The sequence below is a fragment of the Athene cunicularia genome (genome assembly GCF_003259725.1).
Source record: "Athene cunicularia isolate RWA chromosome 1 unlocalized genomic scaffold, athCun1 chr1_part2, whole genome shotgun sequence".
Lineage (NCBI taxonomy): Eukaryota > Metazoa > Chordata > Aves > Strigiformes > Strigidae > Athene > Athene cunicularia.
The window spans coordinates 11,921,464-11,941,264 of record NW_020799092.1 but is presented as its reverse complement, the minus strand read 5'-3'; the positions used below and the strand labels follow the sequence as shown (position 1 = coordinate 11,941,264).

At 39.7% G+C, this 19,801-nt stretch overlaps 1 protein-coding gene across 20 annotated transcripts in view; it reads left to right on the top strand.

Moving 5' to 3' along the window:
- The window catches only part of CACNA1C (calcium voltage-gated channel subunit alpha1 C), a 444,106-nt gene that overhangs the window by 263,297 nt on the left and 161,008 nt on the right, over nt 1-19,801 (top strand). For 14 of the 20 annotated variants that reach the window (XM_026841170.1, XM_026841183.1, XM_026841181.1 and 11 more), the window contains exons 6-7: nt 5,636-5,797; nt 7,658-7,854. In XM_026841170.1, the coding sequence (XP_026696971.1) occupies nt 5,636-5,797; nt 7,658-7,854 (359 nt within the window). Of the gene's footprint in view, nt 1-5,635; nt 5,798-7,657; nt 7,855-19,801 lie in introns of those variants that run through there. The other 6 variants (XM_026841189.1, XM_026841188.1, XM_026841190.1 and 3 more) reach the window with 1 other exon arrangement.

Genomic DNA, 19,801 nt, shown 5'->3' with positions numbered 1-19,801 from the left:
TGGATGAATGCAGTCCTCTGGAGGCTGAAAAGGGCTTGTCCTGGTATAAAAATCAGTATTGTTCTCATGTAATAAATATCTAAAATATTTTATCAGTGTAACCAAATGCTAAATTCTGTAAGCTCAGGGAATGGCATTAACATGTTTTGCTTACTGAAACATTTATGGAGTCAGTGTCAGCCTAAAGAATGCAGCCAAGATGTTTTTTTTAAAGGTAAACTGAAGTGCTTTTAAAATAAATACTAAGAGCTGTTTAAGATCTTAAGTTATTAACACAAGAAAAGCACCAGCCAAAAAAAGTGCAAAGAGTTCCTTTTGTGTCACTTTTCCTAACCTCTGTGCAGTTATCTCTTTGTCCAGCCTAGAGTGAGCTCCTCAAGGCAGATGCTGTGCCTTCACAGATATCTGGAGAGTGTCTAGCACATGGAGAGCTTTCACGAATAAATAAGTACATTTAGAATGCTAAATATTTGAAAACCATTTGTTTTTATGTTTACTTGCCAAGACATAAGTTTAGGAGTCTGCATTTATGGTTGGCCAACAATAGCATTGCCAGCCTTTGTAAAGCAGTGTGAAAATGCAGCTCTTCACTCTGCTGGGGAAAGGCAGTTATTGGCATCACCTACTTGAAATCCAGAGGCTGACTTTGCAGTCTGATCACGCCACCAGGCATTCTGATTTAATTATTATTATAAACTGCACAATTTAGTGCAAGCCTTACCTGCACAAGAGAGAAAATATCAAAGGTGTGAAATGGTATAATACAGAGCATCAGGTAAGTGGAACTGTATTGCCCCTGTATTGTGAGCACCCATGTTGGGTGATATGTCACAGTCTGCAAAAATTAAGAGCATGCATGAGTTGGAACAGGGAAGTAATTTTTTTTTTTTTTAATGTTCAACTGTCTTTTTTTTCTTTTTTTCTGCACAGGGAAAGAGCATGTAAAAGTGTGTAGAAGTTCTCACCAATTGTTAGAAAAAGCTTTGTGACTGCATGTAAGGGGATGGTTCACCTTGCTTTACCCTGATCAGAAATGCATCTGATCATCCACAAACACTAATCTGCGTCTCAGATTTCAGAATGCAGATTTGATGTCTTTTGAAGCATGTGGAGTTTTTATTTTAAAAGTGTCTCTGGTACATCTACTTATGACTCTCCCCTAGTCCTTTAATCCTTCTTTATCTGCTCTTCCTGTTCTCCTCCCTTGCTACTACGCTGACTTTTCTGATTGTCTGGGCCTGGTTCCTTATGTCATACCTTGCATATCCAGCTAGTCATGTTGCAAGTGGCTGCCTGAGAATAAGGTAGTTTACTAGCAGCAGCTATGTTGCAGCAGTAGGTTTGGCAACAGTGCAGGAAGCATGATGATGTGTATATATCACTTGCCCTTCTACAAATAGCATTTGTTACATCTTCTGAGAGGATGTTTCTAAAGTTGCTGCATGGTTCGCAGTTTTTAAACTTTTAGAAACTCTCTGAATACTTTAATGGTAATATATGTAAATTTGTTAATTAGTGGAAACATCTGGATTTAAAAACAGACTGCCCTAACAGGGCACAGCACATACACCAGTTCATGCTAACACTATTCAGTAGTTCATCTCTTCTTCAAAGTTGGTTTATTATCCTCAAGAAGCTTTTCTCTAATTAAGCTAGCTGAAGCTTCTGTAAATCTTCTGGTGGTACATGTTCCTCTTGACTGTCTAAGCACCTTGTCATCTCATGTTTATAGTGCAAGCCTTTGATTTCACAGGCACTGCTTTGTTAACACCAAGTGCATTGGTTTGTACAGGTATTATCTTCTCTGGACAACTGTAGTACACTGAAGCACTTTCATGGCATGGGTGATAATGAAACTACATTTAAAATGAGAGATCTTTTTGTTCATCGTTGTCTCTGTCCTCAGTACACTCTCAAAGACCACTGTGTATATCCTATGATGAATATTAAATCAATTAATAATAATAATAAAGGGTAAATTACATAAGACCTCGTATTAGAACTCTTAACCTTGTAATCTTGTCTACATTTTGGATTAACAAGTCTCCTAAAATCACTATAAATGGAAGTCTTCATTTTCTTTTATGTAGATTTATTTAAAGCTACATATATTTTAATCTGCAAAGTTTGTGGATATTTTTTTAAGGCTCGTAGCAGTCTGTAGTCTTTTAACTTTCTTGTATTGTACACTGTTTGGGAGAAGGTGGGACATTGTTTTAATTTTCTGGTGAATGTTAGATTCTCACCTGCTGTAAAGTATTGGAGTGATGTTGATGTGGACTGCAATTCATTTTCTGTATATATTTAGAATTAGACTGAATGAGGTGAGCATATAGGGGAAAAGGCTGTAATCACAGCAATATTTTTTACCAAAAAAATCCAGCAGCAACTGAGCCACTCTTGTATGGGATGAGTTTTGACCCTTTCAGTATTGTACTTCAGGTAAGGATCTCTTTGTGAAAGCCAGAATGTTTCATGCTGAATATCGCTCCCATTGGATAGTAGCATGAACCATTAACAGACAACTGAACTGGCTGCAGACACTTGAAAAAATGTTTGGACTAGAGGGATGCCAGTAGCCAGCTTTGGATGACTAGAAGGCAGTGAATGATGTTGCTGGCCTGGCAGCTGATGCCACCTTTGATATTGCTTCTGCTGCATTCCATCGTGGCTAGGGAGCAAACACAAAGTCTCAACCTTAGCTGTGAATTGACAAGTGGTTTGCCTACAAGTAAAAGTCCTTGCCAAGAGATGTGTCATCCTTAATAGAAAGTATTTAAATTAGTTTAAAAAGTAATAAAAATTAAAATCTAAGATCTTAGATGATAAATTTTAAAACTTAAGTTACCACAAACTCTCTTGGCAGATGTACAACAGACATCTACATCTCATGAACTGCTTTTTTCAAAAATCACATCTAATACCAACATCTCTGAGGGGATGACAGAATTTGAAGAAGACAGTGGCTTCTGCCACTCAGTCACTGCAAAATCATGACCTCATAATTGTTCTGACCTGGCTATTTGTAGACTGCAGTTCTAGAGGTCTCTCAATACTTCCAACATTAATAACTTGCCAGTGACAGTGGTTGTCATCATTGCCACCAGTGATAATACTTTAAGACCTTTGTAAATGCAAATCTTTACTAAAAGCTTGTGAGGCCATCTTTGTTATTCTGGTTTTACAAATGAGAAGGAGACTAGATTGTCCCATGAATCTACATATTTAGTTAACTGCATCTGAGCTGCTTAGTGCTTTAGCAAACTCAGTTACAAGTCACCTTTGTTGCCCTCCTCTGCACTCAGTCCAGCACCTCGATATCTCTCTTGTATTGAGGTGCCCAAAACTGGACACAATACTCAAGGTGTGGCCTCACCAGTGCAGAGTACAGGGAGACTATCAGCTCCCTACTTCTGCTGGTCACACTATTTCTGACACAAGCCAGGATGCCATTGGCTTTCTTGGCCACCTGGGCACACTACTGGCTTGTGTTCAGCTGCTTGTCAGTTAGAACCCCCAGATCCTTTTCTTCCTGGCAGCTCTCCAGCCACACCTCCCCAAGCCTGTAGCCATGCATGGGGTTGTTGTGGCCCAAGTGCAGGACCCGGCACTTGGCCTTGTTGAAGCTCATCCCGTTAACATTGGCCCACCGATCCAGTCTATCCAAGTCTCTCTGTAGAGCCTCCCTATCTTCATGCAGATCGACACTCCCACTTAACTTGGTGTCATCTGCGAACTTACTGATGATACACTCTATGTCCTTATCAAGATCATCAGTAAAGATGTTGAACAGAAATGGTCCCAACACTGAGCCCTGAGGAACACCACTTGTGACCATCTGCCAGCTGGATTTAGCTCCACTGACCACCACTCTCTGGGACCGTCCATCCAGCCAGTGCTTGACCCAGCAGACCATACGCTCATCCAGGCCGTGAGCAGCCAGTTTTTCTATGAGAATTCTATGGGGAACTGTGTCAAATGGTTTTCGAAAATCCAGGTAGACAATATCCACAGCCTTTTCCTCGGTCAGTAGTTGGGTCATCTTGTCACAGAAGGAGATCAGGTTTGTCAGGCAGGACCTGCCTTTCATAAACCCATGCTGTCTGGGCCTGATCATCTGGTTGTCCATTATATGACTTGTAATGGCACTCAAGGTGATCTGTTCCATTACTTTCCCTGGCACCGAGGTCAGACTGACAGGTCTATAGTTTCCCAGATCCTCCTTTCTGCCTCTCTTGTAGACGGGTGTCACATTTGCTATCCTCCAGTCCAATGGGACCTCCCCAGTTAGCCATGACTTCAGGTAAATCATGGAAAGGGACTTGGTGAACACACCTGCAGCACCCTTGGGTGTAACCCATCCAGTCCCACAGACTTGTGTGCATGCAAGCAGTGTAGCAGGTCTCTGACCACTTCCTCTTCAACTGTGCTGACCTCATTCTGCTTCTCCTTTCCATCTCCCAGCTCATGAGGCTGAGTGTCCAGGGACAGACAGTTCCACTGCTAAAGACTGAGGCAAAGTAGGCATTGAGCACCTCAGCCTTTTCCTTATCCTTTGTTACTATATTTCCCTCTGCATCCAATAAAGGAGGGAGATTTTCCATAATCCTCCTTTTGTTGTTAATGAATTAATAGAAACATTTTTTATTATCTTTAACAGCTGTAGCCAGGTTGAGCTCTAGCTGCGCTTTGGCTCTCCTAATGTTCTCCCTGCATAACTTCACTACATCTTTATAGTCTTCATGAGAGACCTGGCCCCTCTTTCAAAGGCAATAGATTCTCCTTTTGTTCCTGAGATCTAGCCAAAGGTCCCTGTTTAGCCAGGTCAGTCTCCTTCCCCGCTTGCTTGTTTTTTGGCACGTGGGAACAGCCTCCACCCGTGCCTTTAAGACTTCTCTCCTGAAGTACGTCCAGACTTCCTGGATTCCCATATCCTTCAGGGCAGCCTCCCAAGGGATTTTGTCCATCAGTCTTTTGAACAGGTCAAAGTTATCCCTCTAGAAGTCTAAGGTGGCAGTTTTACTAACCCCTCTCTTCGTTTCTCCAAGGGTTGAAAACTCAGTCGTCTCATGATCACTGCGCCCTAGATGTCCTCCAACCTTTACCTCTCCCATAAGCTCTTCCCTGTTCATAAGAAGCCGGTCCAGGAGGGCACCTTCCCTGGTCAGCTCACTTACCAACTGTGTGAGGAAGTTATCCTCCACCCATTCCAGGAACCTCCTGGATTGTACCCCCTCTGCTGTGTTGTATTCCCAGCAGATACCCGAGAGGTTAAAGTCCCCCACAAGAACAATGGCAATCAATCCTCAGTACTGTCTGGAGAACACTTTAGGTCTGGCTTTCAAGAACAGGCAAAACAGCTAATGTATTCCCTCCCTAGAGTGGTGGTATTTCGGTGACAGGTAAGTTAATACCTGTTTTACTTTAGTCTGTGATCTAGGCTGTGATGGTAAATTTGTGAAATGTTGAGGATCTTCTGGAGGAAGGTGATCTGTAAATGTACACCTTTACATCATCAAGATAATGAGTTCAGGTGAGGAGGAATGAAATAAAAATGACATATTATTGTGACATTTATAAGCTTTCTAAATTTTGTTCTCTTGCCAGTAAGTGCCTCCTTCTGTTTTCTCTGCAGGCCTCCAGGTGGTTCTAAATTCAATTATCAAGGCCATGGTCCCTTTGTTGCATATTGCCCTGCTGGTGCTGTTTGTCATTATTATCTATGCCATCATTGGACTGGAGTTATTCATGGGGAAGATGCATAAGACCTGCTACCATGTGCAAGGGGGACTGATAGGTAAGGGGAACACTGTATCATACACACAAAGATTTTCTGAGGCGGGCTTTCCCCATATATAATGGAGCATTTGTGCTGGCACAGGAGATGAGTGGCTGTTTCTCCCTGCTGTGTACCTGTTTAGGGTTTCACAGTGGTGGTTCCTCTGTTGTGCTTCTTGGATATGAATCACCTTTGATGTGGAGAGACTGTCTCTAACAATGACAGTTCAGCTTGCTCATCTTGGGTGCTCTGTTGTTGGTTTATCTGTAAGAGCTACATGCAAAACTGTCAATTCCTGATGAACACAGTAGTGAACTTAACGTGGACCTTCAACACTACAATCCAGCTTGAGTTCAGAAAAACTCCCAGAGGCTCAAGCAACACTGAAGTAGTGATGATTTCACCACTAACAAACTGAACGACAAATGAGATGGCTTCACAGAAATGAACAACTCATATTTTATTATTAATCTTGTACACAAATTCATTTTAAACCAGTATCACTGTAAAGTAATATCTAACAGAGGTCCAGGTTTTTCTAATATCTAATAGAGGCCTCTTTTTTAATCACAGACTGTAACGACGGTTAGAAGTGCAGCTAGGAAGAAAGCAAAATTATATTAATGACAAGAAAATTTTTTCACCAAATCCATCAGGAAAAAAAATTCAAATTATTTACAGAAAGTAATATTCAAATTTCAGAATAATTCAATTGTATTGTCACTCATCTAACCATCTGCTCTTTTTCATTTGATTTATTGAATTTGAACAGCAGTGATTTCCCATGTGGGGGTGGGTGCCAGTGTTTAGGACCCAGTTCAGTTCGTAACCAAGAAAATGTACAGCAGGAAATTGTTTCAGAAGTTCTATATTTTCTGCTTTTATAATGTCGGCAGATGTCGTTTGCTGGAACTGATGCTAGAAGTATAATGAATTATTAGTCTGGTTTATGTATTTAAAGTATGTATCTTTCTCCATACTGTCTGGATTAATTTACAGTACACCATCTGATTCTAATATTGCTATTTCTGGCATGCTTTAATGATCAGAATGTGATCATAACTTTTGGAAAATTACATTCTTTGCCATGTAAGATAAGAAACAAGCATAATTACCTGCTCCTCCACACATACATACATACATACCTACAACTGTTATAAATGTAGCACCAGGCTCCGGAATCCATATATTTTTTAAAAACACTGTTGCAGGAGTTTTTGTGCTTATAAAATACTTTATGTAGCATTTTTCATATACCAAAGCATTTAGGCCGACTTGTTGTATGGGTTCTCAGATCTTTGGAAACACGTGTACACTTGAATAAGGGGTGGATAATCAAGCAGTAATCTTACAGAGCTTCTGAGTGCCACTGGGCTATTGATAAAATGCTGCACCGCTTCTACACTCCAAACGAGCAGAGACTTTCTGCTGTAATTTAGCCATGACCCAGCACTGTGTCAACCTCTCTCCAGAGCACTGAAGCCTGTCTGCTTGCAGGGGTTCAGCCTGCTTCAATGGAGTGCCAGTCAGTGCTGCAGTTCCCTTCCAGGATTAACCTAGATGCCAGGTGACTGTGGTATGAAAACACTGGTCATAACGCAGCTTAAAGAAATGTAATAGACAATCTAATGTTCCCTCTTATGTTGAAAGGCATTTTAGTTTTGACTGTAAAATCTGACAACTTGGTTGTTATTTTTACATGAAGAAAGTGAAGCACAGCAAAACATCCCTCCACCCATTAAAATTAGTACATTTTCTTGTGTATTCCTAGAAAAATCTGGTAAATTCACTGCAAAATGTATTTGATAAAATGCTTATCAGTATGTCGAATAGCAATTAGTTCTCTTCATCTTAATTTTCTCCCTCCTTTCCTTTAAGATACACCTGCAGAAGATGATCCGTCTCCCTGTGCCCCCCAGTCTGCGCACGGGCGGCAGTGTCAGAACGGCACCGAGTGTAAGGCAGGCTGGGAGGGACCTAAGCACGGCATTACGAATTTTGACAATTTTGCTTTTGCCATGCTGACAGTGTTTCAGTGCATTACGATGGAGGGCTGGACAGATGTACTGTACTGGGTACGTATCCGAAAATGATAAACTGCAAGGCCTGCTTATGTGTTACAGCTATGTTGAAACTTCAGGGCTTTAGCTTTCTTGCTTATTCTATATAGTGAAGGCGTGATTGCTATCATGGAGCTTAATTAACTCAGAGTATTGTGAGTAAAATGGGAGGGTTTATCTGGCACAGTTAAATCAAATGTAAATGTTGACTTTCCATTGATATTTTAATACTGAAAGATGGCATGTGGCTTATTGGTTTGAGGATTTGCAATGTAGCCTCGTTGAGCAGAATGTCATGTAAACACCCTCTCTGCAGGAGCGAAATACCTTGTACATCTCCAGATTACTGATATAGAAGTATTTGTGGCAGATGCCTGTATGCTCTACGCATGGCATTAACCTTACAAAGGCACTACACTGATCAGCTTGTAGGTTTTGTAAGAAAGGTCTCACAAATCCCTTTTCATGCCAGTACTACTCCTGATGATGACTTTTATCATAACAGTATTAGAATAAATTCTTCTAACTCTGATATTGGTATTGATCATGGTTATATGTTTAGCTGAAACATGATTTTATCTTTAATCTAAATTCAGTCTCATCTTGTCGTTTAAGCTAATTCTGAAAGTTTCAGTAGTTTTACTTTCTACCTTTTAATTCCTAATGCGTTAGGAATTTTGGAGGCAATACAATTATACTATAGGAATTAAAATCAGATTTAGCATTCACCTGTAAACTAGATATAAACATGCTTCTGTATTAGCTCTTACCATCAACTTTTGCAGCACTATGTTATTGTTCAGGAATTTAATTCACACACAGCTCAGTCCTGTCTGTATAAGGCTAACCTGGACTCTGACTAACTTTGAAGCCTGACATGTTATGACACTTGGTTCTCCAAGATGATAGGGTGTGCTACAGTGCAAAATGGAATTTAACTCAAGATGACCCAAAGCACACAAAAAGATAATTTGGACTGAGGCCTGGACTGTTAATCAACAGCAGCTTCTCTCTTAAACATGAGCCCAAACCTGCCTGCTAGCCATCAGTGAGTTAGAGTTTGCAAGGTTTCCCTTTGAAGATTTAGCTTATTTGCAATAGATAGTCTCTATGTGGAACAGCTAGCAGTTGTCTCTGTCCTCATAAATTAAGATCAGAATTGTGACTCTAGCTTCCTTCTAAGGAAGGGCAGAGATTGTACCACAAGAGGAATATGGGTCTTGGAGCACAAAAATTGCCTTTAGTTGAAAAGAGGGTATAGATTAATAAAATAACAAAGAAGAACAGAAGTTAACTCAGAAAAGGAGTTGGGCAAAACTACTCAGTGGCTCAACTATGGCTATATATAATAAACCTGTATTCTTATCACATTTAGCTCACATTCCTCCTGTCTTTGTGTGATTGAGAGATCTATAGGTAGTTGAGGGGAAATAGGAGAGAGTAAAAGGTGTCATAAATAAACGTTAAAATAGTTTCGGCAGCATATACCATTTAGTATTGTGAAACCTATCCACAGGTTATCATTTTCTGTAAAGGCATGTCTTATGAAAGACCCTGCCAATCGACACGCTTTTGGGTCCCTGTGTCATTTGCATGACTGGAGGCAAATCATTCAGAACTCAGTTATCGGGTATCTTCTAACAGGAGCCAAAACCATAAACTCACTACTAAATTATTTCCTACCATAGCTGCTGCAGGTGGTTTTTTTTATGGTGTCCCTGCAGCAACCTGGATTTTAGCTGTTGGCTTTTGTTTCGTATTCAGCCAGCTTTTTTCACTGATTTCCTGAGCTGTTTTTTTTCTCTTCAGAGACAGTACGGTAAACTGAGACCCAAAAGTAATACAGATTGATGGTCATTATTTTTAGGGGCACCCGTATAGTTAGCCCTTTAGATTATAGCTTTGATAGAATGCTTGGAAACAAAAGAAGTATTTGTTATCATCTGTTCCTAGTTATTCCTAGATAAGGCTACAAAATATAAGAGTTAGCACTGCAGATAAAATTTCAGTAATTGAGGATGAGGAAATATAGTCAGTAGAGAAAAAAAACATATTACCTATGTTTAAAGGCTATGAAATACAAAGTTTGAGTAAATACCTGAACACCTGAGCTGACAGACATACTTGGTTAAGCTGCTGTAAACAATTCTAAGAGTACTGTTGTCCTATATGACTTTTTGCCTCTATGTTATATTGACAAAGTGGATAGAAGTGAGATCTGATCAGTGTTTGCCATACGGTGAAGAAGGTATCTGAGATGCAATACATATTTCCTTCTGCAGAGAGGTCTGTGCTACTCGGAACAGATGTTGACTGGGCGATAACTACAGGGCACACTTATGAGAAACACTGTGGCTTAAATATTTATATATATATAAACAGTCTCTAAACATTCACACTGTAATTTTATATGTGGGTGTTTCAAACCATATCTACTGTGGTTTATGTAGTAAGCTTTATAGTTCATGGAAAGGGCATTCTAGCTTAAGCTAGCCAGATGAAGAGTACTCCTGGATAGTAAAGAATCAAAAAGATACAACATTTTAATTTCTGAGAGTGCAAGCCACTGTTTCTTTAGTGAAGTCTGGCTCATACATAACTCTACTCCCTGGCCTTTGATTTTTCAGCCAAGGAAGAGTGGACTTCTCATAGACAATCCATTGGGGGCTGTATCACCACAAGAGTGCAGAGATAGGAGTCTATTCTCTTCTCAAGTAGATAATACTTTGAAAGTACTCCTGGATCCACAGTGAGGTCATAGAAGTTAAAATTTGCTTTATTAGGAAATAAATGTGCAGTTAGTTAAGTTAGAAATTCAGCTTTAAAGATCCTCTCTATCCAACCACATCCTGAGATAGACAGTTGGTTGTCCATTTTATACTGAAAGTACAGATTAAAGAATAATATAAGAAAACGTTGTCTGCAAGTCAGACAATTTTGTGGCTGAAAGTTTTAGGTGATAATTTTCAGAGGTCATTCTTTAAACTTAATGGTGTAAGCTAATGGGTTAATACTAAAAGTGCTGAGCATTCAAAGTTCAAGCAGACTGGTAGGTTCTTAGTTCCTCTGCAATTCAGGGTAGATGCCTAGGTTTGAATCTGGGGTCCTGCTGAGGTCAATGGCAAAATTCCAATTAATTTCAAAAGGTCAGAATCTTACCTTCTATTTTGTAAAATCTTAATCATGCTGTTGAGATTTTTTCACATGCAGTCATGTGTACAATATGAGGACTTTCAGATACCTAATCAGGGCCTTGGTGTCTGTTGTGATAGTCTTTGAAGGACATACATGTGGATGTATGAGTTTTCTTTGCTCCCTCCTTAAATCTGAAAAGAAGAGCCTGACCTAAAACTCAGCAGAACAACAGATAATGCTCTGGGCTGAATTACTTGGCTGTAAAAGTTCAGACAATGAAGCAATTCCCTTGGTCTGAACTTTTCTATAAGTGCTTTTCAATTATACCTTCCTATTTACTGAAAAATAGCTTTTGAAAGTTACCTCAATCTCTGCATTCCTCTCAGTGGGAATGGAGAGATCTTAGCACATTTCAGCATGTTCCCTAAAAAATATAGTAGTTATTTCATGAAACTTATGCTTGTCTTGTGCTACACTTTTCAAGGTTAAGCCTGCATGTTTTAAAGTTAGAAAGCTGTATGACCTTCTGCAAGTCCTGGATTCCTAATCCACTTAGCTCTTCAAATTTTACCTTCAGTTTCTTGCTTCCTTCTTCATGCTTCCCCTCATGCCTCCTCCAGCTTTTCACCTCTGTAGTGAAGCCTGTCTCATCTTTCATGTACTACTGTTTCGCAAGCTGTGATCCACATCCTCACAAAAATATAATCAGAGCCAGGAAAGCAGTAAACTTTTATTCCCTAGAAGGACCGGACATCAATGAGATCAATACACTTTCCAGTCTCCTCTCTCACTCAGCAGATGAGACTTGTGAGTAGACTGGCTTCTTTTGAAATGTGAAAGAAAAATCTTAGGGAAAACTGTTTGACACTGCTATACTGGCAGGTAAGATAATTTCTTACAAGGAGCCACATTTTTAAAGTGAAATAACTATATTGGACAGGTTGAAAATCTGTGCAAAACAACTTTGTTGACTCTTCATTGAAGAACTGATCTTTGTTGAAAGGAGCGTTAGGTGTTTATAGGAGCACATCTCCTATACTGCCTCAGTCTTACAAGGTTTACTTTGTCCCAGTAGAACTGCCAGGTGGCTTTATCTCATATGCAGTCAGTTCACAGAATCATTTGAGTAGACAGGCACCTCTTATGATACGTCACATCATAATTTTTCCTATGCATTGTAGAAAGATTGAGCTTATTATTCTCAAAGCTACTTAATGTATGATCAGCCAGCATTAGCAGCTCATTCCCTTGAGCAGGCACCAAGACCCATTTCTGAAGACCCCTCAGTCTTGGAAACTTCCAGCATCAGATGCAAATCCAAATGTTGCTAATTGAGTCATTTGGTATTTTGTAATCAGTCTCTGATGTAGTCCGTTATTTCTTATTGTCTTGTTGACTAAGGAGGAGAATTAATCCCTGTGCAGTTTGTAACATCCTGTTTAAGTATTTGTAGGCAGTTGTTGTCTTCCCTTAATCTTTTTCTAATCTGAGCAGATTCAGTTATTTCAACCTTCCCTAATGGGGCTTCTGTTTAATTATTTTTAATCAGTTTGTTACTGTCCTGCAGGAGAAGTTTCACTTCTGAGTTTAATACAAATTGGACAGTGCCCTGTCTCTAGAAAAGCTTTCATCTTTGTGTGAAATGTGCTTTCTGCAGCTGAAGCACTGTGACACTGCATGCAAAACTGCCCACTGCAGCCTGTCTCAAGTGCCTGGTCTCTCCACTTCCCTGCATCTAAGCAATCATAGATGTAAATGAAAACAGAATGCAGAGCAAGTGCAAACGCAACCATATGTTGTTGCATTGGGCTATCACACTGCTGGGTAGTGGAGAACCTGATCCTGAGTTCAGGATACAGCTTGCCTATTACATCTTGAATTCTAGGATTGAGTAATTCTACTAGATCTGCTTAATGATTATTAATAATGAGCAAACTTGAGCCTACCATGATTTTTGGAGTATGATCTTTGTCCCACGTCATTTGGACAACACTTCAGAATACTTGGTTGAGTCTCTGAAAATAATATGCAGTGCCTCCAGGGACAGTTTAATTCAAGGCTCAGACTGTAAACTAAAGTGTGTTGTATTATTATAAATGGACTAAAGCCAGATCTGGATGAGATCCAGGGTGCTAACCTGTCCCTGGAGGAGACGCCTGAACTGACACATTATATATTGACTCCTTCAGATTTAACTGAACAGTCCTTGGTAGGCTTGCCCAGCCTCTAGGCAAGAAAACATTTTAGTAGTGTAAAACAGTGCAGTAGAGCCACTATAATGTAGTGAGATTGAATCAGTGGAAACATTCAGGAGCATCACATCTCCAAGGACAGCATAGAGTAGCAAATACAGGTGCAGTGGGTTAAACAGGCTGTCCTGGAAGATCCCTTCATCTCCAAATCTGTGAGATCATACTTCGAAGAGTCACTAAATGAGCTTGAAACCAGATCTTACAGTCACCCTTACAATTTCCATCATGAAATCAAAATGGAAAAAACTGGACAACAGGTATAATTTATTTTGCTGACAGCACTGACATATCTTCTGAGCTTTTCTCATCCCTCCACAGCCTATTGCAGCCAATGAAGAAGATGATATGAGGAATACAGAGATATTGCCACAAAGTGGAAGACATAAAATGCAGAGCTGCACCCCCCAATTTTCACCAGCTGTGTTTTTCCTTCTAACCCTTTATTCTTGTAGCACTTAGGCTAGAATTAGTAAGGCTTTCCACACAAAAGAATGATCTGATTCTAAGAATATATCTGTCTACATGTTTCCATGGTGTTTATTCCCCATCCACCCCTACCCCTCTAAGAAAATGCTGGGCTTTTATTGTTGTGGGGTTGAGGTTTTTTAATCATCTTTTTGGCAGGGTTTTGCATGGATGTGAAAAATTTACAAAGAATAAGCATGCAAGTATAAGCAACCCATCTCTTATTGCAGAGGTTATTTCATCTCCATCTGCTGTAGCAGTGGTGGGTAAGGGGAGGGGGCCCATAGTTCAGAGCACTGAAGGGCCACAGCACTAATGCACTGAAAAAACAGTGTCCACACTTAATTTGCATAAATGCTGACCTAAATCTGTTTTCCTTTTTCTCATGAACAACTGCATGTGCAACTGTCATGGTTTCCTGTTGTGCTGCCTTGAAAGTAACAGCAGTAACTTGACAGTTGACACCTGCCACAAAAACCTGTCGCTGAACATTTGTTCAGTGCAAAATAGGCACTTACTTTGTGAAATGAAGCCCTTTTCATGAGCCCTTCAGACCTCAACTTTGGACCTCTCAGTCCTCTTCTATATGGAAAGAAACTCCCCATTAAAAATAAGCTTCTTCAAGTTGGTTATGGGGAGGTGTTAATGCAGACCCTCTGCCCAGTGCTCCTGCGTGGAAAGGACCTCTTTTATTAGCCCTGTTTTTCTATTGCCCTTTCTCTATTCTTTCTTCTTTTGTTCTTCCTTAGACTGTTTCCTAGTTGCTGCTGTTTAATAACAACAGAGTCTTTTCTTCTCTTTAATCTTTAATCTTTAATCTTTTCTCCTAGAGCTATAAAATTAAGAGCTAAGCAACTGGGACACTTATTTAGGATTATGAGTGCCTCTGTTAGTGGGTGTACTGCTTGGGCCCTACTACAATTTTTTTTAGAACTGATGACCGTTGCCTTCTGAAGCAATCATCTTCCCATTTCCACTAGACAAATTCACAAATAACAGACTCTGGTTCATTATCTAGACCATGGGAAAAAAACAGAGATGGGAATATGCCCAAAGTCAGAATACAAGTGGTGGTTCTAGAAGTGACCATTTATAAAACTCATGCTTATTTTCAGTTTAATTTGTTTCAAGACAAAGGGCAATATTACTAAACCCTTACCAGTCTTACTGTGAATTAGTCTTTCCTACCTACAAAGAGAATTTGTCCACCAATACTGGCTTTATGCACTGATTTCAGTGGGCTTTCTGCCTGAGTTGGATTTGAGGACTCAGTATGATGGGTGGTCATACCATCATGAGCACGTAGTTTAGCTGTGCCCATGGCCTCCTCTAGAACTGGCTTCTTATAACTCCAATCCTCGTAACTGCACCCGAATTGAAGGCCTAAAAGCAATACTGGGCACATCTCCCTAAAGATACAGAGTGACCAGAAGTAGAAAATTAAGGGGTTTAGGACTCAGTCAGAGGAACATTTACCACATAACGTCCACACTGTAGATTTTTAAAGCATGTCTAGAAGAAATCAGGCCTGAACATCATGCTGATCTTGCCTACTTGGTGTTACTGATAAGACTCACAAGAAAAAGAAGAGCAGTCTTATCTGCCGATAATGCAGTTGTATCTTGTTCAGGTTCTTTGATAGCAGTTTCTCCAGTGAAGCTCTAGTGCTTATACAATATCTGTGAGTCGCTACTGTGCCTATCAGGTGAAGATTTATTAGCTGTGTGCTATGAGTTCTAGATATTGTACATTTTATTTGAGAATTTGGGGTGTGATTTCACACCTGAAAACTGGATCCATCATCTAAAATGTAGAATGGATTTCTAGGAATATCATAGATAGGGAACTGGCTATAAAGGAAATTGATATACTGATCAAGTGCAAAAAAAGAATTGACACTCATGCCTGCACTTATTAAAAAAGGTAGTGATTATCTACAGCTTACAGTACTGTTTTTCATTATCTTTATTTTTAAGGACTTAATTGACTATGTAAATCAATGAACAGTGTGTGCTTGTGTATTCCTGTGCATGCAGCGATCAGTGCTGTTCTGATATACTTGTAGTAGAATTTGCTATCAGTCTGCACTGAGATAAATAGAAGCAGTTATAAAACAGCAATACAGTAAAACAAGCAGAAAATCCTTTCTGGATAACCAGCCATGCAAATATAAATACAAAATAAACAGAGACAGGAAGGGATAGCCCAGAATTCTAAGATGAAATGAAATCTTTCATTTTGGAAACTCACCATCCTAGGGGATATTTTCATGCTTGAAATCAGCACTTTATTCTTTTGGAGTGAATTTCCAAAGCCTTTAAAAGATGAAAAGGTTTTTTAAATAACAGAGCAGCAGTAAGAGATAAAACTGCTGCAGCAGCTATAATGAGAGAACTATCAGCCCTGTGGCTAAATAGCCTTTGGGCTTTTGGATGACTTTTTCAAAGATCAACCTTTTCCTTTTAAAGGGAAGAAAAAACTGTGCACACTTACATGGGAACAAGACAATTCACAAAAAGCTCTGTTACTTTTGCCTCTGGAGACTTGAATTCAAATCCTGATTGTCATACAATTGGAAATAATTTTTGGAGGTCACTACATGGCATTTCTGCAAATTGCAAGTTCACCCAGCAAGCTAGCCCCATCACGTAATCAGTCATGTGAGAGAATAGAGAGCCTTAATGGGTGTTGTAACCTGTATAGGGACCTGAGCTTGGCAGAACGCTGAAGATGGATCAATGACAGGAGTCTCCTCTAAGTAGATCTACTGTTCAGGGACCAAGAAGAGTAATGTGATAAGAAGGCAAAAGTAATGTCACTACTCATGTTAGCTGTTGAATAGGGAAGATCTAGGGAAAATGGACTGTCAGTCATCTTTATCAACAAGCAGCATCAATCAAGAACAAGGGCTTGGTATACTGGGCTCCAGGCCAAGTTTCTGGAAAATCCTGAAGACCTGCTCAGGCTGGACCTAGTGTCTGTAAGAACTCTGCCTGGGTCAGTGTATGGTCTGTTCTTTTCTAGCTGGTCTGTATGACACATTCAGGCTCAATGCAGAGAGTGACCTTAGACACTATTGGAAAAAAAAAAAAAAAAAAAAAAAAGGAGGGAATAGTTTAAAGGGAATTATTTGCATCCTCAAAGTGCAGCAGTTCCAGCATGCTGTAGGATGTGAATTGCTTTATCACACAGCAATAAATGAATTTCAATATTTCACTTTTGGGTAACATGTTCTATGCTAAACTAAAGTGAAATACATTTTTTTTTTCTCTTTTACGTATTAAACCTGGAGAAAGAAAGTGAGGTGGGAAAGCAGGAGGCTTACTGGAGCTCAGAATTTGTCTTTGATATAAGGAATTCTCACTGTGTAACTAATGTTTTCAGTAGGAGTTCAGAATCCCTGTATGGCTAAACAAGCTGCAGAAGTATGTAGCCCCCTCCAGTTTTCACAGAAAAATAGAGAAGTCCCACAAAAAAGCACAGAGCATAGGTGGGATGGGAGGAGGTGTAAAGGGTAGCTTCCTGTTTTCTCTCCCCTGATATAGCTGACTGTAGGAATGTCCCAGTTGGTACTTGCACTAACAAAATTTAATATACTGAGATTTTGTCAACAAAATCCACTTTTCAGACAGTCAGTTTGCCGTGGTAGTGCATGTCCCTTTGGAGCACTGCTAGTGCTAATAAACGTTGAAAACAAAGCCCAGTAAAACTGATGTTTTCTTTAAGTCAAGGGAGAGCCTAACTTTTTTTTTTTCCCCTCTATTTTGAAAAGTATGATGTTAAATGCCTTTGTCATCACTTGAAGTTGTACCGTCAACTTGTGTGAACACTGTTTAAAATTACAGATTGAATTAAGACAGTAGTAAACACATCCAAGCCAAGATTGCCCCCTTACCTCATGAGCAAGCACAAACTACCATGCCATAGAAGTATGGATCAGTAATCATTTTCAACAGAAATAGCTTGCAGTGGAAAAACAGTTCAGCTCAATCATTTTGCACCACAGACATTTTGACCTGCTGGTATTTGAATGCAAGTTTCAATTCTCTTACCACTCTCAGACAGAGACCTTATATTTCCCATAATATCTCAGTCTGTTAAAGAACAGCTGACTCTAAAAACAATGTGCACCCAAACCAAAACCAGCTGAAATATGAACACAGAACTTTACCAAAGAGCAAAATAATGTTGTGGAGTCCAGTGGTTATATACTGGGAGCCAAAAAATAGAAGTGGAAGGATTCAGAGTCAGCATATAGTATCAGTAAACCAGGGCTAGGTGGTTTAAAGTTGTTTTTTTAACATATGTCTTAGACTTTGCAGTCTTTCCCAGCTGCGAAAGTATGCATATCCCTGAAAAGGTGGTGCCAGTATTTAATGAGTGATGAAAATATGACTCGGTGCTGTTATAAAGAAGTAAGTTTGGCAAACTCTACTGGTAGCAATGCACTTCCTGCATACTGCATGCAACAAAAAGTAAATACAGTTTGCTTCACATATTTTATGCGTTCTTCATTGAAGGGAATTCATATAAGAGTGCAATGGCATTCCACTGCAATTGTATAAATTTACAGAAGGTCAAACAGCTATTTTAGATGTTTTGACTTTGTGATCAAGTAGCTGACATGTTTATAAGGCAGTGCTTATAGATCTCCACTCTAGCCTTGTTCTTACACAGGTTGCAGCAGCCTGGTAGGTCTCTTCTGCAGGACTGCTGCCTTCACACAGTCTCCCCAAGAAGTTCAAGCCAGTCACAGTGTATCTGGTGCAGGAGTGTGTGTTCTCATGACTGTGGTTGAGCTCAACACTTCTTTCACTTGTCTTCTCTATAGTGATATGTGGGAAGCTAGGTCAGTTCTGCAGACTTCACCCTCTTGTCAGGGAGATCAGGCAGTGTAGCAGTGAACTCTAGCTATACCCAAAGTTTTTCTAAAATAAACCAGGAATTGTGGTTTACCTGGACCAGAGAAGGTGTACTTGGGTGAGAACAGCAGATTCAATATAGTCTTTGTTAGCAAGGATGAAGAAGCAACCTCTGCAGACTTCATCTTCTCAGATCTGTCTGCCCCCTTCCCCTTCTCCCTTCTGGAGTAATCTTCCATTGCTGCAGTTTCTTTGATTCTTTCTCAAGGGTTCTCTGTTGCAATTTAATCTCTTCCCTTGAAGTTTTTGTTGTCCTCATCAAGACAGTCTTTTCTCAGTTAATGGCTCCATTTAGCTCCTGCAGAGAGTTCTATACAAATTGCCAATATTTCTAGCTCAGAGAGGAATTATTTGCTCTTTCCATCACTACAGAGCATACTGAACAATTGGGGAACCAAGGTATACACAGGAATCTTACTATTCTTCCCACTGCCCACACGTGATGAATATTGCCTACGTTATTCACTTTTATCCTACAGTGACCGTATAGCAGAATAACTGGTCTGGAGCATTCTCTGTCCAGGTTCATGATCCCTGTGCACTTGTCTTCATTCAGGTCTGGCTTGCCTTTGTGCTGAAAGGTTATAGATGCCAATATGTACATATAGAACGCACATATGGAATTTGTGAAATTCCATAATTGAGGTTACACAGTAAGAAGAGCCTTACACACAAGTACTTGGAGAGAACAACTGAGATTAAAATTTACCTTTTCCTTCAGTAGTTCAAAAGAAATGAAATGCGATTGTCAAAAAGAAAAATTTAATAGGAGCAACTGATCAAGTGCTGCTCTTCCTTTGAGTATCATCATTTCAGACTGAAACTGGGTTGAACTCTCCACTCTCTTCTTTGCATCCATCTGATAGTGCCAGTTATAAAATGTGGAGTATTTCAGAACAGTTGTAAGGACAAACTGTGGCTTGGAGTACCTCTAAGACTCTTAGAATGTTGGTGCTTAGAAAGAAATTCTACCCAGAATAAGAGCAAAGGCATCTTGAGTCCTTTGCTTATATTTTAAGGCGTTCAGAAGCAATTTTATTCCATTGTTCCTAAGTCCATACAAGTGAGTCTAGTTTATTTTAGGATTTTTTTGTTTGTTTGTTTATTAGAAGGTTTGGAGTTTCATATTTTTTTACCCTCATCTCTGTCCTTTTGCCTTCAGTCAACTCTGAGACCATAAATTCCCAT